Source organism: Lithobates pipiens, unplaced genomic scaffold (genome assembly GCF_037356315.1).
Source record: "Lithobates pipiens isolate NorthernLeopardFrog02 unplaced genomic scaffold, aLitPip1_a1.2 Scaffold_30, whole genome shotgun sequence".
Classification (NCBI taxonomy): Eukaryota; Metazoa; Chordata; class Amphibia; order Anura; family Ranidae; genus Lithobates; species Lithobates pipiens.
In genome coordinates this window covers 150077376-150091791 of record NW_027507791.1, presented here as the reverse complement: position 1 = coordinate 150091791, position 14416 = coordinate 150077376, and the positions used below count along the sequence as shown (strand labels likewise).

At 40.6% G+C, this 14416-nt stretch overlaps 1 protein-coding gene across 1 annotated transcript; it reads left to right on the top strand.

Annotated features, from left to right (window-relative positions):
• The first annotated feature begins 10881 nt into the window (after positions 1–10881).
• On the top strand, positions 10882–14130 carry LOC143942144 (taste receptor type 2 member 9-like). Its single transcript, XM_077463414.1, has one exon. The coding sequence runs from the start codon at positions 10937–10939 to the stop codon at positions 11996–11998; it is 1062 nt and encodes a 353-aa protein (XP_077319540.1). The 5' UTR covers positions 10882–10936; the 3' UTR covers positions 11999–14130.
• The last annotated feature ends 286 nt before the right edge of the window (positions 14131–14416 follow it).

Sequence of the window (14416 nt, the reverse complement as noted above, 5' to 3'; positions counted from 1 at the left end):
ACTTAAGTGTTTCGGAACATCAAACCAATTTAAACAATAGTCAAGGACAACACAAGTAAACACAAAATGCAATTTGTAAATGAAGGTGTTTATTATTAAAGGTGAAAAAAAATCCAAACCATCATGGCCCTGTGTGAAAAAGTGATTGCCCCCCTTGTTAAAACATACTATAACTGTGGTTGTCCACACCTGAGTTCAATTTATCTAGCCACACCCAGGCCTGATTATTGCCACACCTGTTCACAATCAAGGCATCACTTAAATAGGAGCTGCTTGACACAGTAAGGTCCACCAGAAGATCCTTAAGGCCTCTTTCACACTGACGTCCCGTTCAGGCCCGCCTGTCAGTTTTTCAGGCGGACCTGAACGGGTGCTCCATAGAGCTCTATGGAGCGTCGGATGTCAGCGGTGACATGTCCGCTGACATCCGACCCGCTCCGATCCGAAAAAGTGTAACGGAGGAAAAAGCTATTTTTCCATCCGTCTGCGGATCGGATCGGGTGACGACGGGCACTGCGGTCCGTCGTCATCCGATCTCCCATAGGGGAGAGCGGCGCTGTGACAGGTCCGTCCCTGCGCAGTGTGCAGAGACGGAGCTGTCATCTCCCTGCTCAGCGGGGATCAGCGGAATGATCCCTGCTGAGCAAACGGATATCCACGGGGCGGATCAGAACTGATCCGCCCCGTGTGAAAGGACCCTAAAAGCTACACATCATGCCGAGACCCAAAGAAATTCAGGAACAATTGAGAAAGAAAGTAATTGAGATCTATAAGTCTGGAAAGGGTTATAAAGCCATTTCCAAAGCTTTGGGAATCCAGCGAACCACAGTGAGAGCCATTATCCACAAATGGCGAAGACATGGAACAGTGGTGAACCTTCCCAGGAGTGGCCGGCCGCCCAAAATTACCCCAAGAGCGCAGCGACGACTCATCCAAGAGGTCACAAAAGACCCCACAACAAAGTCCAAGGAACTGCAGGCCTCCCTTGCCTCAGTTAAGGTCAGTGTTCATGCCTCCACCATCAGGAAAAGACTGGGCAAAAATGGCCTGCATGGCAGAGTTCCAAGGAGAAAACCACTGCTGAGCAAAAAGAACATCAAAGCTTGTCTCAATTTCTCCACAACACATCTTGATGATCCCCAAGACTTTTGGGACAACATTCTGTGGACCGATGAGACAAAAGTGGAACTCTTTGGAAGGTGTGTGTCCAAGTATATCTGGCGTAGAAGGAACACTGCATTTCATAAAAAGAACATTATACCAACAGTAAAATATGGTGGTGGTAGTGTGATGGTCTGGGGCTGTTTTGCTGCTTCAGGACCTGGAAGACTTGCCGTGATAAAAGGAACTATGAATTCTGCTGTCTACCAAGAGATCCTGAAGGAGAATGTCCGGCCATCTGTTCGTGTACTCAAGCTGAAACGAACTTGGGTTCTGCAGCAGGACAATGATCCTAAACACACCAGCAAGTCCACCACCGAATGGCTGAAGAAAAACAAAATGAAGACTTTGGAGTGGCCTAGCCAAAGTCCTGACCTGAATCCTATTGAGATGTTGTGGTATGACCTTAAAAAGGCCGTTCATGCTCGAAAACCCTCTAATGTAGCTGAATTAGGACAATTCTGCAAAGATGAGTGGGCCAAAATTCCTCCAGGACGCTGTAAAAGCCTCATTGCACGTTATCGCAAACGCTTGGTTGCAGTTGTTGCTGCTAAGGGTGGCCCAACCAGTTATTAAGTTTAGGGGGCAATCACTTTTTCACACAGGGCCATGATGGTTTGGATTTTTTTTCACCTTTAATAATAAACAGCTTCATTTACAAATTGCATTTTGTGTTTACTTGTGTTGTCCTTGACTATTGTTTAAATTGGTTTGATGTTCCGAAACACTTAAGTGTGACAAACATGCAAAGGAACAGGAAATGAGGAAGGGGGCAAACACTTTTTCACACCACTGTATACTGTATATAAATATTTTCTGATTGGAATATTTACAATTTTTGATGGATCGGAATACATTTCCCCTTTTTTTCCCCTCTCCTACTTGATATGTATGGACACAAAGGGCACACAGGCTTAATTTTTTTATAAATATTCAGTTTCCTTGTGGTGCCCTAATTATTGAGACCCCTGAATTGCACAACGCTAATTGGCAATTTTCCAGTCCTTTTGTGATAGTGGTTTTGGTGGAGTAGAACCAATTCCTTAATCGCCCGCCCTCCAACACTACTTAGGGCAAAGAGGTTTATTTAGCTGGTTACCTGTATATTTATGATGCTTCGGTGTCATTCAGGTTAACCGCTAAATCCTATTGGCAAAATCTAGGGCATTCCTCTTGTAGTATGGCCGCCGGAGACTCCCCTCCAGTCATTAGCATGTGCCGCTTATGCACACTGGGAGTTCTCTCTAGAAGTGTCCACGGTGCAGGCGATGATGTCAGATGTTGCCACGCCGGATGGGACTATAAAGCGGAAGTTAATTTCCACCAAAATCTGACCAGGATTAAGAAGGAAAGTAAACCGAACGTTTGGAGGTTTGTTTGTCTCTGGCCGAAAACTTTATGGATCAATACGATCATGGTAAGCTGTGTATTCATACTTTTCCATATCTTCTTATAACTTAGTTTCCGATGAAATAGGATATAATTATTTATTTCATTTATTTTTTCACTTATACATATCTGCTGGTTGAGTAAAATTTGTTTGCTGGCAGCATAAGAACGCTGCATTTCAAACTTCTTAACCAGGGATTTTAAAGGGAAATGTCCCATCGCATTCCATAGAGAAACGCGACATGACCTTTACTACTGGATTTATTCAACAATTTAATATAATCAATAATAAGGTATTTTATTGAACCCTTTAACCTTTTAATTGATATTAATAAAATGTAATTCTATATTTATCCATTTTATTTATTCAATTTTTAGTTTTCTGTTTGGCCCCAGAAGAATATTTAACACTAGTCTACATCTGCATATCTATATGTAAGGAGAGGGAAATATAGGATTCCGATCCACCATCAACCAATTCCTTTTTAAATCCGGTTTTCAACAAAATTGTCATAGAAGTTTTGATCAGGTAATGGCTTCCCCTTCCTCCCCTCCCTTTTTTTTTCTCCTCCTTCCCCTTCCCCCAAATTTATTCATATTTACTATATTTGTTATATTCATTATGATTATTTATTTTTGTATAATTCAATACATAATCTGTATAATCTGTATATGCAATGCACAATTAGTATTTTCTCAAAATCCTTTTTATACAAAATTATTTGCTATAAATATTTAATATATTTCTTGCTTGTATTTTCAATAGCCACTACGCATTGTCTCCTGAGGAAGCTCTTTTGGAGCAAAACATGTTGAGAAAAGAGTGGTATTGATACATTATGTGTAAAATCTTTGGAAGTGCAATAAGAAAATGTTTTTTGTAACGTTTCCTTTTGTAAATTTTGTAATAAAAATTGTAATATGTAATTTATGGTAAATTTTTTGTCATAAATGTGCTAAACATATAATCAAACACCTAAAAAGTCCCATTTGGGGCATGGATGGACTTCCTTTTTGGCCTTAGGAAATCGTGGGGCCCATCGTCATTTCCCTTCCTGTTTGTGTTCCACCCTGGAGTGCAGTAGGGTGGCCGCACGTGCATCAATGGCTTGAAGACCCAGGATGTGGCTTTGACCTGCCCTTCTCTTTTTGAGGGGACGTGGCCGCACTGCGTGTCCTTATGCTGAGCAATCCATGGTGAACGCTGGGTGTCCAGATTTAGGTACCAGCCTTTCCATCTTGCCTTATCAGCTGTCCCCTATTATTCAATTGGGAATTGAATCATCAAGCCCTCCAGCTGGGTATATCTGCTCCTTCCCGTGTGGTCATTCCTGCAGCACGCAACCAGGAGTAGGTTTCACTGGAGCTGACTGTGGAGACTAAGGTATGCTGAACTATGAGGCAGACTTTTTTTATTTCAATCATGAGACTGGATACTAGCTAGATTTAATCTATAAGTACCTTGCTTATTATGACTATATTACAATCTAAATGTCTCTGTCTAAATGTCTCTGAGTCCCTGCATACCTATACATGATATTAACAACTCTTTATATCTGCTTATCTCTACAGATAAACATCATAATAAACTCTCCAATTATGATTACTAACTGGGTGTTTGGCATTACATGCTGGGAGCCTTTGCTCCGTTACCTGAGGTCCCTGTATGTGCAGTCTTGGGCTCATTTCCTCACGGTTCCATCTGGTGCATGTCTGCGCTGCCCTCTCCTGGAAACAACTGATCACTTACTATGTATATGCAATATCTGTTTTTTATAATTTTGAAAGTATGACATATGATCTGTTTATGCCATATATAGATACATGAATGCACTTTTCTTTGCTCAATATGCATTTTTGTTACTATATAACTAACATGATATATTTATATTGTAGAACTACTACTACCCATTTGACATAAAACCTCTGAAAAAGGACTATAATTATTCTGAAACATGTAAGATGTCTGCGCCAGCATGTACGTCAGCTAGCCCACCAGTATCCTTGGGTGATATGTGCCAGACATACAAATGTGCTATTTTGGGTATTATGTATCATGATCTTCTATTCATAATTGCATTAATACTATATGATGTTCATTGGGGCGCTACAGGTCATTGAGGGAACCATGAATGGGAACATGTACTGTGACATACTGAAGCAGAGCATGATCCCCTCCCATCGGAGAGTGGACCGCAGGGCAGTATTCCAACATGACAACAACCCAAAACATACCTCCAAGACGACCACTGACTTTCTAAAGAAGCTGAGGGTAAAGGTGATGGACAGGACAAGCATGTCTCTAGACCTAAACATTATTGAGCATCTGTGGGACATCCTCAAATGGAAGGTGGAGGAGCATGAGGTCTCTAACATCCACCAGCTCCATGATGTCATCATGGAGGAGTGTAAGAGGACTCCAGTGGTAACCTGTGAAGCTCTGGTGAACTCCATGCCCAAGAGGGTTAAGGCAGTGCTGGAAAATAATGGTGGCCACACAAAATATTGACATTTTGGGCCCAATCCGGACATTTTCACTAAGGGGTGTACTCACTTTTGTTGCCAGTGGTTTAGACAGTAATGGCTGAGTGTTGAGTTATTTTGAGAGGACAGCAAATTTACAATGTTATACAAGCTGTACAAAAGATGTAATAAAATATTTACAAAAACTGTAACACTACCCCTGAAGGAGCTGCTGGGACACATGGATCCTCTGTTCCTGGCCTCGAGCATGCTAAGTAAACAGACACAAAATTTTACAGTGGATCTCCGACAATGACATTGATATATTGTTATAAAATAAAGTAGGTAAAGGCAGATAGGAGGTAAGGGGTGAAATGAATAACAATGTAATGCCCCATACACACAGTCGGATTTTCCGATGGAAAATGTGCAATCGGAGCATGTTGTCGGAAAATCCGACCGCGTGTGGGCTCCATTTGACTTTTTCTGTCACATTTTCCGGCGCACAAAGTTTGAGAGCACGGACTCAGGATAAATTACGAGAGTGCTCGGTCTGGTAAAACTAGCGTTCGTAATGGATATAGCACATTCGTCACGCTGCAATGTTAAAAATTGTTTAATGCAACGCATTCTCTTTTTCTTTATAATGCTAGAAGAATGAAGTTGTTTTGCTGCTCATATTCACACAGACTTCTCACAAACTTCTTTCTTTATTCTTTCTCCTGATTTCATGAATATAATATTTTTCTTCGTCAGATCTCCTGAATCATTTTTAAATTTTACGTTTTAATATTTTTTGGTTGTTTTTTTAATCAAGATTTCCTTTTTTTTTTGATTTTGGTGATCCTTGTAATTTTTTTGTGTGTTTTGTATGTCAACTTACTACAACACCATATTATCTTTTTATTTTATTGTTTTATTTTTTAATCTCGAGGAGGTTGTTTATTGTTAGTGTCCCTTGTCAATTTGACTTTGTATTTTTGAAATGTACCTGCCTACTCACAAATAAACTGTCCTTTTTGAAGTAAGACACAAAGGCAAGTATTTCTTTAACAAAAAAAACCTTTATTAGGTGTCATAACTAAATAAAGAGGAAGGCAAATCTGGAGAAACTGGTTAAATTGGCGAAGCCTTTGGCCCCCAGGGCACACATCAACTATTTAAAGGCAAAATTGGTGGCCTGAGGAGTCCATGTATAAGGTAGTACTAAAGTGGCTTAGATGAAGGGGTTACACCCCCAAAACACGTACATTGATCCCCCATGATGGGATATAGCACATGTTGACACACTGTGTGCATCTTCCAAATTTGGCTTTTTAAAAAATATAAAACAGTTTTTTAAAATCGCAAATCGGTGCTAGCTAGTTTTGTGTGTTTCAGATTCTCCCTAAAACATCAATGATGTTCTTCATTTTTTGTTAAACATCATTGATGCTTTTCTTGAGATTTTCTAAATCGCGATTTCACCCCATTATCTCCCCGATGAGGATCTGGGCACTTTCACTGGTACAGTTGACATTAGGCATGAGATCAGGAGGAAAATGCCCAGTTTGAATCACAATTTGTGTGCATCTTTCAAATTTGGCTTTTACAAGGGTGACACCCCATGTGATGAAGGAAATATCAACACAGTTTGGACATACTCATGTCTGATATTGTCTTCACTTTTCAAAGTTGAACTTTGTAAGTTCCTGAGTTCTGTATGTTATGCTTTGATTTATGCAAGTTTTTTTTTATCTCAATCCATTCTATGGATTGAGATAAGAAACCTTCTGTGTGCAGCAGCCTTCTGTGTGCAGCAGCCCCCTAATACTTACCTGAGGCCATCTCGATCCAGCGATGTTGCAAGAGAGTCTCAGTTGCCTCTCCCTCTTTATTGGCTAAGACAGCAGCGGGATGCTATTGTCTCTCGCTGCTGTCAAAGTCAATGAGCCAATAAGGACTGAGAGGATGAGGGGCCGAAACGCGGCTCTGTGTCTGAATGGACACACAGAGCAGTGGCTCAGGTCAGGTGCCCACAGGGCCACTCGGCAGGAGGGAGGGGCCAAGAGTGCCAGCAAGACTTTAGTATCGCTTGAAAATACAGGAGTAACTGGGCCCAGGTTTTATCAGTGAGCTTAAACTGTAACAGAGATTCCTAGGGTAATTTTAAGGTAGCCTGAAATGGAAACTATAAACCAACAGAAGTTATGCTGCCTTAGGCCCTGCAGGACTTCAGCATTTTAGGAAGGTAAAGGATTGCTAAAGTCTATGTAAATAACTTGAAGCAGGGAGGAATAATCACCAAGAAAAAAAGGAAAAAGTTGTTATTTCAGTTGGCATGTTTGGGGCCCTTTCGGTGGTGCACTAATGGTGATATTGAATGGGTTCCAGATACTCTCAGTTCAAGAAGGTGGGGATTTGAGAAAGTTCTCTGGCAGGAATAACTTGAACAAGGCTTAACAGTAATGAAAAAGGCAAGTAAGAAGTGCAGGGAGGGTGTCAGGGATCAGATGGGAAACTGAGTTGATGAGGTCGGCCTCTCTTATATCTCCTGTCCTGGCTCCGTTAAAGGTGAGACAGAGGAAGCCGAAGGACAAGGGGGACACAAGTGCCTGAAGAGGAAGGTTCCAGGTGAACTGGTTGCCAGGGTTCAGTGGTCTGGAGTAAGCTGCGGTGTGCAGAGCAGGAACAGGAAACAGCCAGGCAGATAACCGAGGGTTAACAGTAGCCAGGAACGTGAACAGGAGCAGGGATAACTAGGTTTGTCAGCAGGTTGGCAGTGAGGTACCAAGAGCCAGAGTAAGGAACAGAGCCAGGTCAGAGATGGGTAGCAGTGCAGGAACAGAACACAGAGCCAATGTCAAGGACAAGCTGGGTCATAAACTGGAGAGCACACAGGATCAGAACGGATACAGGAACACAGCTCTAAATTAGTCAGCAAAGCATAGGAGGCTAGACTCCCTTTAACCACTTCCCGACCAGCGCACGACGATGTACGTCGACAGAATGGCACGGGCAGGCATATTGGCATACAGGTACGTCCAATATTCAATGCCGCCCTGCCATCGGGAGCGCGCCGCCGGCGGCGCGCTCCCGCGCTGGTCGGGATCCCCGTGAGTCCGGTCGCGGGACCCGCGGACTCGATTGCCGCAGGCATCCCCGCGATCATCTCACGGAGCGGCCGAATGGAGGAAATGCCGAGTAAACAGCATTTCTCTATTCTGCCTAGCAACTAGTGACGCTGATCTCTGCTCCATGTGATTGGAGCAGAGATCAGTGTTCACTAAATGAAAGCCCAACCCCCCCACAGTTAGTAACAAACCCCTAGGAACACTTAACCCCTACACTGCCACCCACTGGTTAACCCCTTCACTGCCAGTGTCATTTACACAGGAATCACTGCATTTATATAGCAGTGATTACTGTATAAATGACAATGGTCCCAAAAATGTGTCAAAAATGTCTGATCGGTCCCCCACAATGTCGCAGTCACAATAAAAATCGTTGATCGCCGCCATTACTAGTAAAAAAAAAAAAAAAAAATAATTAATAAAAATGCTATAAAACTATCCCTATTTTGTAAACGCTATAACTTTTGCGCAAACCAATCAATAATCGCTTATTGCGATTTTTTTTACCAAAAATATGTAGAAGAATACGTATCAGCCTAAACTGAGGGAAAAAAATATTTTTTTATATATTTTTGGGGGATATTTATTATAACAAAAAGTAAAAAATAATGCGTTTTTTTCAAAATTGTCGCTCTATTTTTGTTTATAGCGCAAAAAATAAAAACCGCAGGGGTGATCAAATACCACCAAAAGAAAGCTCTATTTGTGAGAAAAAAAAGGACGTCAATTTTGTTTGGGAGCCACGTCGCACGACCGCGCAATTGTCAGTTAAAGCGACGCAGTGCCGAATCGCAAAAAGTGGTCTGGTCTTTGACCAGCAAAATGGTCCGGTCTGCAAGTGGTTAAATAGGCCGTCCGGTGCTAAGAGGAATTAAGCCCGTGCACACACGCGATTGCAGACTCCTGTGCGTGCCTGTTAGCCATTCTATGGCAAACTCTAAGTGCTTGCGCACATCTATGCACCAGATGTACCGGATTGTGCTCACTATTATAAGGACTCCTCAGGCCAACGATTTTGACTGTAAAATAATTGATGTCTGCCCTGGGGTACAAAAGCTTTGCAAATTTTACCAGTTTGTCCAGCGTTGCCTTCCTCTTTATTTTGTTATGACCCATGATAAATGGCTATTTATTTTTCACAAATTCTTGCCTATGTGTTTTCCTTCAAAAAGGACAGTTTGTTTGTGAGTAGGCAGGTACATTTCAAAAATGCAATGTCAAATTAACAAGGGACACCAACACCAACCTCTTTGAGGTTAAAAAATATAGGATAATAATGGTGTTGTGGTTACTTGACACAAAACAAAAGAAAAAAATTATGGAGATCACTATAAAAAAAAAAAATGGGAGATCTGGATAAAAAAAAAAATATTAATGAGAAATAATAAAGAAATCAGGTTGTCAGAACTCTGTGTGAATATCAGCAGCAAAACAACTTAATTATTCTAGCATTATAAAGAAAAAGAGAATGCACTGCATTAAAATATTTTAAAATTTGCAGCGTGACAAATGTGCTATGTCCATTATGAACGCTAGTTTTACCAGATCGAGCACTCCCCTCTCATAATTGATTCAGAGCATGCGTGGAACTTTGTGCATCAGAATTGTGTACACATGATCAGAATTTACAAGAACGGATTTTGTTGTCGGAAAATTTGAGATCCAGATTCCGAAATTCCGACAGAAAATGTCCGATGGAGCCTACACACGGAAGTCAGGGCGCCCTTTAAATAGGCCATCTGGCGCCAACTGTAGTTAGGGATGGGCTCCTGAGCATGCGCGATATCCGTTGCATACGCGCAAAAACAAAAATCAAATAAAAATCAGTCTGTATATGCAGTAAAACATGCTTGTTATACTCACTGTAGAACCTAAGGGGGTTAATCCTCCGTATTGTGTAAAAATACTGTTTGATCCTGTCTTCTGTGATCCTCCCCTTTTCCCACTGTCCCCAATCCATCTCAGTCCATGCTCAGTTTGGTGTGTATTGCTAGAGAGTTTTTTTTTATTTTTTATTGGGAGGGTGCATGTGATCAGCACAGTGTCCATCAGCACTGTCCTGCAGCCTCATAGGACAGTCAGATTAAAATGAAATCTCCCCCTGCAAGCTTTAACTAGACATTGATAGAAGTCACAAGACTGCTACTGTATATACTGCTGACGAGAAAAGGTATTTAGCAGTTTATATTTACTAAAATATTTCCATTTCCATGTTCTGCCTACTGTGGGGGACCAGATATATTGAATGCAGGGTCCTGGGCTTAGTAGCACTTTAAGCAGTTAAAGCGGTTCTCCACCCTAAAGTGGAAGTTCCGCTAATCTGATCTCTCCCCCCCTCCGGTGCCACAATCGGCACCTTTCAGGGGGGAGGGGGGTTCAGTTACCTGGATAATCCAGGTATCTGCACCCACTTCCGAGACAGACCGCCGCAGACCCCCGCAGATGCCCCACCTCGTTGTGTTCTGGGAAACACACAGTTCCCAGTACACAGCGGGGGCCAGAAGAGACGCGCAGCGCGACTCACGCATGCGCAGTAGGGAACCGGCCAGTGAAGCCGCAACGCTTCACTTCCCGATTCCCTGACAGAGGATGGCGGCGGGGGCAGCAGAGAGACGAGCGATCATTCGTCATCTGCCGCCGACATCGCTGGACCCTGGGACAGGTAAGTGTCAATTTATTAAAAGTCAGCAGCTGCAATATTAGTAGCTGCTGGCTTTTAATATTTTTTTTATGTGCAGAACCGCTTTAACGCTATGACATTTTTGTTGTATTTTCTGTTTTCATTACATTATGCTTGAAGAAAACATGACATGACACTCAAATTTTTATTTGCATATGAGCTAAGCTTTCAAATGCATCAGGTTTCAGAATCGTTGCACATTTATGGGCTAAAGCACATTACAATGAACTTCAGTTCAGGTCTACCAAACAGGATATATAAAGCATCTAAGAAAGGAACAATGCTAAACTCAGAGGCTGCATATTTTGCTGTAAGCTTGGTGACTTTGGTGGCATCATTACCTGGAAATATCTTCATTCTTGCTGTAAACATTGTAGCTTTTGCTAAGAAAAGAAAGCTTTCTTTAAGTGACCAGCTCATACTTGGCATTGTAATCTGCAACCTCTTGCATGGATTGCAGAAATGCTACCGATATTGTGTTGTTATTTCAAGAGAAAATGTTTTAATTTTAGATGGACACAATCAGATAAGCTTGGCTATCTATCTGAGCCTGATGTCCAGCAATCTATGGATTACTGCATGGCTATGTGTACACTTTTGTCTTAAAATTGTCAATGTCAACCACAAGGTCTACATTTATCTACAGAGGAGATTTGTCAGGTTGTGTCCTTGGATTATTCTTCTTTTTATCCTAGGATCATTCTTTGTGAGCTTATATGTTGCTTGGGATCTTCAACAGGATTGTCTGGCAAATGGAACCCAATATTTTAACCAACCCAATAATTATTCTGCAAGATGTTTTTGGTCTCTCAATTCATACATAACAATTTCTTTATTGTGTTTCTTACTTTGCCTAGTCTCTGCTATGTCCATCATCATCTCTCTCTTTAGACATGTGAATAGGATACAACATGCCACCATTGATTCCAGTACTCCTAGTGTGGACTTTCACATCCGAGCAATTAAAACTGTCACCTCTTTATTAATCCTTCACATTCTCTTATTCATCTCTGTAACTATGGCTTTGTTTACTGAAAATGACACGCATTGGCTATATGGACTTGGAACAATGTCTTCTCTATGCTACTTATTCAGCTCTTATGTTTTAATTAAAGGAACAAAAAAAATGGATAATGCGCTAAGTGAGATGTTATCATGGTTTCCATGCAACAGATTGACTAAAAAAGTATAAATACACTTTACACATACAATCAACCCCACAGTAGTACATTTGCGGTAGGCAGAAGCAGAAATACCAACATGGATTCCCATGTGGTCACTTTGGGGCAAGCTTATTCCACAATCTAATTATATTAGTGCTGCCTGACAAGTATCATCCCACCCTTGATCTCTGTTGGAAATCAGAATATCAATGCTCAGGGAGTGTAAGCATTCAAAAATAAACTAAAAACTTTGCCCAATCCCTTACTCACCCAGCGTTCACCTCCACTGTTTACTGTAGTAGGTGCTGAGCAACATTACCTGTAGAACAGTGCTACTTTGGAGCTACAGTAGCTCATCACTGTTCATCTTTGCTGAAATGGATAATGAATCAAAAAATAAATTTCAAACTTTATGATCATCATTAACACCAAAGCCAGTCAGGGGTATTGTTGTGCAATAATTCTAAATTGTGACAATTTGTTCCATTACTGTTCTTAAAAAATTGGCATTTTTTTAAGCAGTTGTATAGCCATAGTAAGGCTACTACTGCTTCATAAATATGCCCTCCTATTGTTCACACTTGTGTCTGAAACAGAAGGCCAAAAACACCTTACTCTGATGATATTTCAAGGCAAAGAACAGTGGAAATCAATATGCAAGACAAATGTTCAGGGCTGAATTTTGAATTAAATGGGACCTGTAATGGGAAAGTATTCATGGTAAACATATTATAAGGGATGTATGCAAACCAGGTTGAAAGTGGATAGCGCAACACTCCATAAACACAAGTATAGTAATATGCAGAATAGTATATCAACATACCAAAACATGGCACCTCATTCCCAGATAACATTCTGAAACCAATAAAGATAAATATAGATATATGCTGGGTGCAATTACTGGTTTGCCCCTATGAAAACATGAAGTTCCTGGCTGACCTGCTAATTGGTGCTTTCATTTGTAACCGTCTTGGCACATATTTTCAGAATAGAAGTTCTGACTTTACTCAGATTTTTCTTATTTTGTTCTTGTTCTGGGTCAGTAGTATTTTCCTTTAGATTGTAAGCTCTCAGGAGCAGGACCTTCCTAACACTATTGTCTTGAATTGTATTGTAACTGTACTATCTCTCTTTATTTTGTATAGTGGTGTGCAAACTGTTGGAGTTCTATAAATTCTGTATAATAATAATAATAATATAAATAACAATAATTATCAGTGGGGGTCAGCAATGGTAGCCTCCCTATTTCTTTTAGTACACATTTCCTTTAAGCATAGCAGGCACATGTCTACAGACAGTAAAGATAGGGAAGCACATATTCCCACACGGCTTGAACTTTTACTATTATACAGGGGGACAAGAGGTAAACATTTTTCAGCATTGACCAGCTCTTTGGAAACATTCCATCCTTCAATACCTACAGTATGCCACTGGTAAGTCTTGACAGAGGGGTTGCAGGATGGAACCATAGCACATTGTAGGGGACACACGCATCCTTATCTTCCATAGGCTTCAGTGGTGGGATGGAGGGGAGGTAAGAAGGCATGGTTATAAGAGATCTTTTCTTTATTTGAACTAATCTATTCTGAGATGCAAGAACAACATAATGTTAACGGGAAACTTTATATTTTTGAAAATTGTTCTGTGTGTGCCTAGATAGCTAGCTCCCGGTCCTTCGACTTTCTCAAGTTAAGCTTTTGCATCATCATCCCAGTATACAGTGGGCCACAACAGAAAGGTAAATTATGACATAGTGGGGTTAAAGGGGGGGGTGGAGAGGTTGTGTATCAAAGCTGCTGGAAGCCAAAAGGCATGCATGACAGAGTTTGGATTGGTTTGGGAGCCCTTGTTGCTGTTTAATACAACAGTCAAGCCTGCTGTATTACATTTTGAAAGAGACAGTTAAAATACCAATTAAGTATATGAACGAAGACAAATTCTCCCCAGCTATTTTTAGTGTGAATTTATAATTATATAGATAAATCTGGATGGAATCTGCTTGCTATGGACTTCTTCAGTTTCTAACTTGTGACTTTTTGTCTTATTCAGCAGTACATAAATGATAACAGATATATATTACTTTAATTGTTGAATATTGCTTTTATTGTGTACCTATATATTTTGTAAAATGCAGAGCAATTAGTAGTAGATATAATTATTCACCGAGCAGGTACTTCTTTGTATGAATAAAAATATATTGTAAAAGGAAGTACAGGTCTCATTGTTTCAGTTAAAGCATTATAATATTGAATTGAATTGCAAGAATTAAAATAACTTTGTTTTCTATGTTTGCCTCTTTGCCTCTCTGTATTCTCTATACAAAGAATATACTTTTTGTAACCTCATAATAAAGAATAAAAGTTGTAAATAATGCACAAAAGAAACTAAAAAAAAAAGTATAAATAAAAATGATCTTTTTAAAAACTGCATACAAAGAACTGTCTGTA

Bases quoted from the DNA above. Each gene is read 5' to 3' on its own strand.
- LOC143942144 (XM_077463414.1), top strand. From the start codon at position 10,937: ATGACACTCAAATTTTTATTTGCATATGAGCTAAGCTTTCAAATGCAT.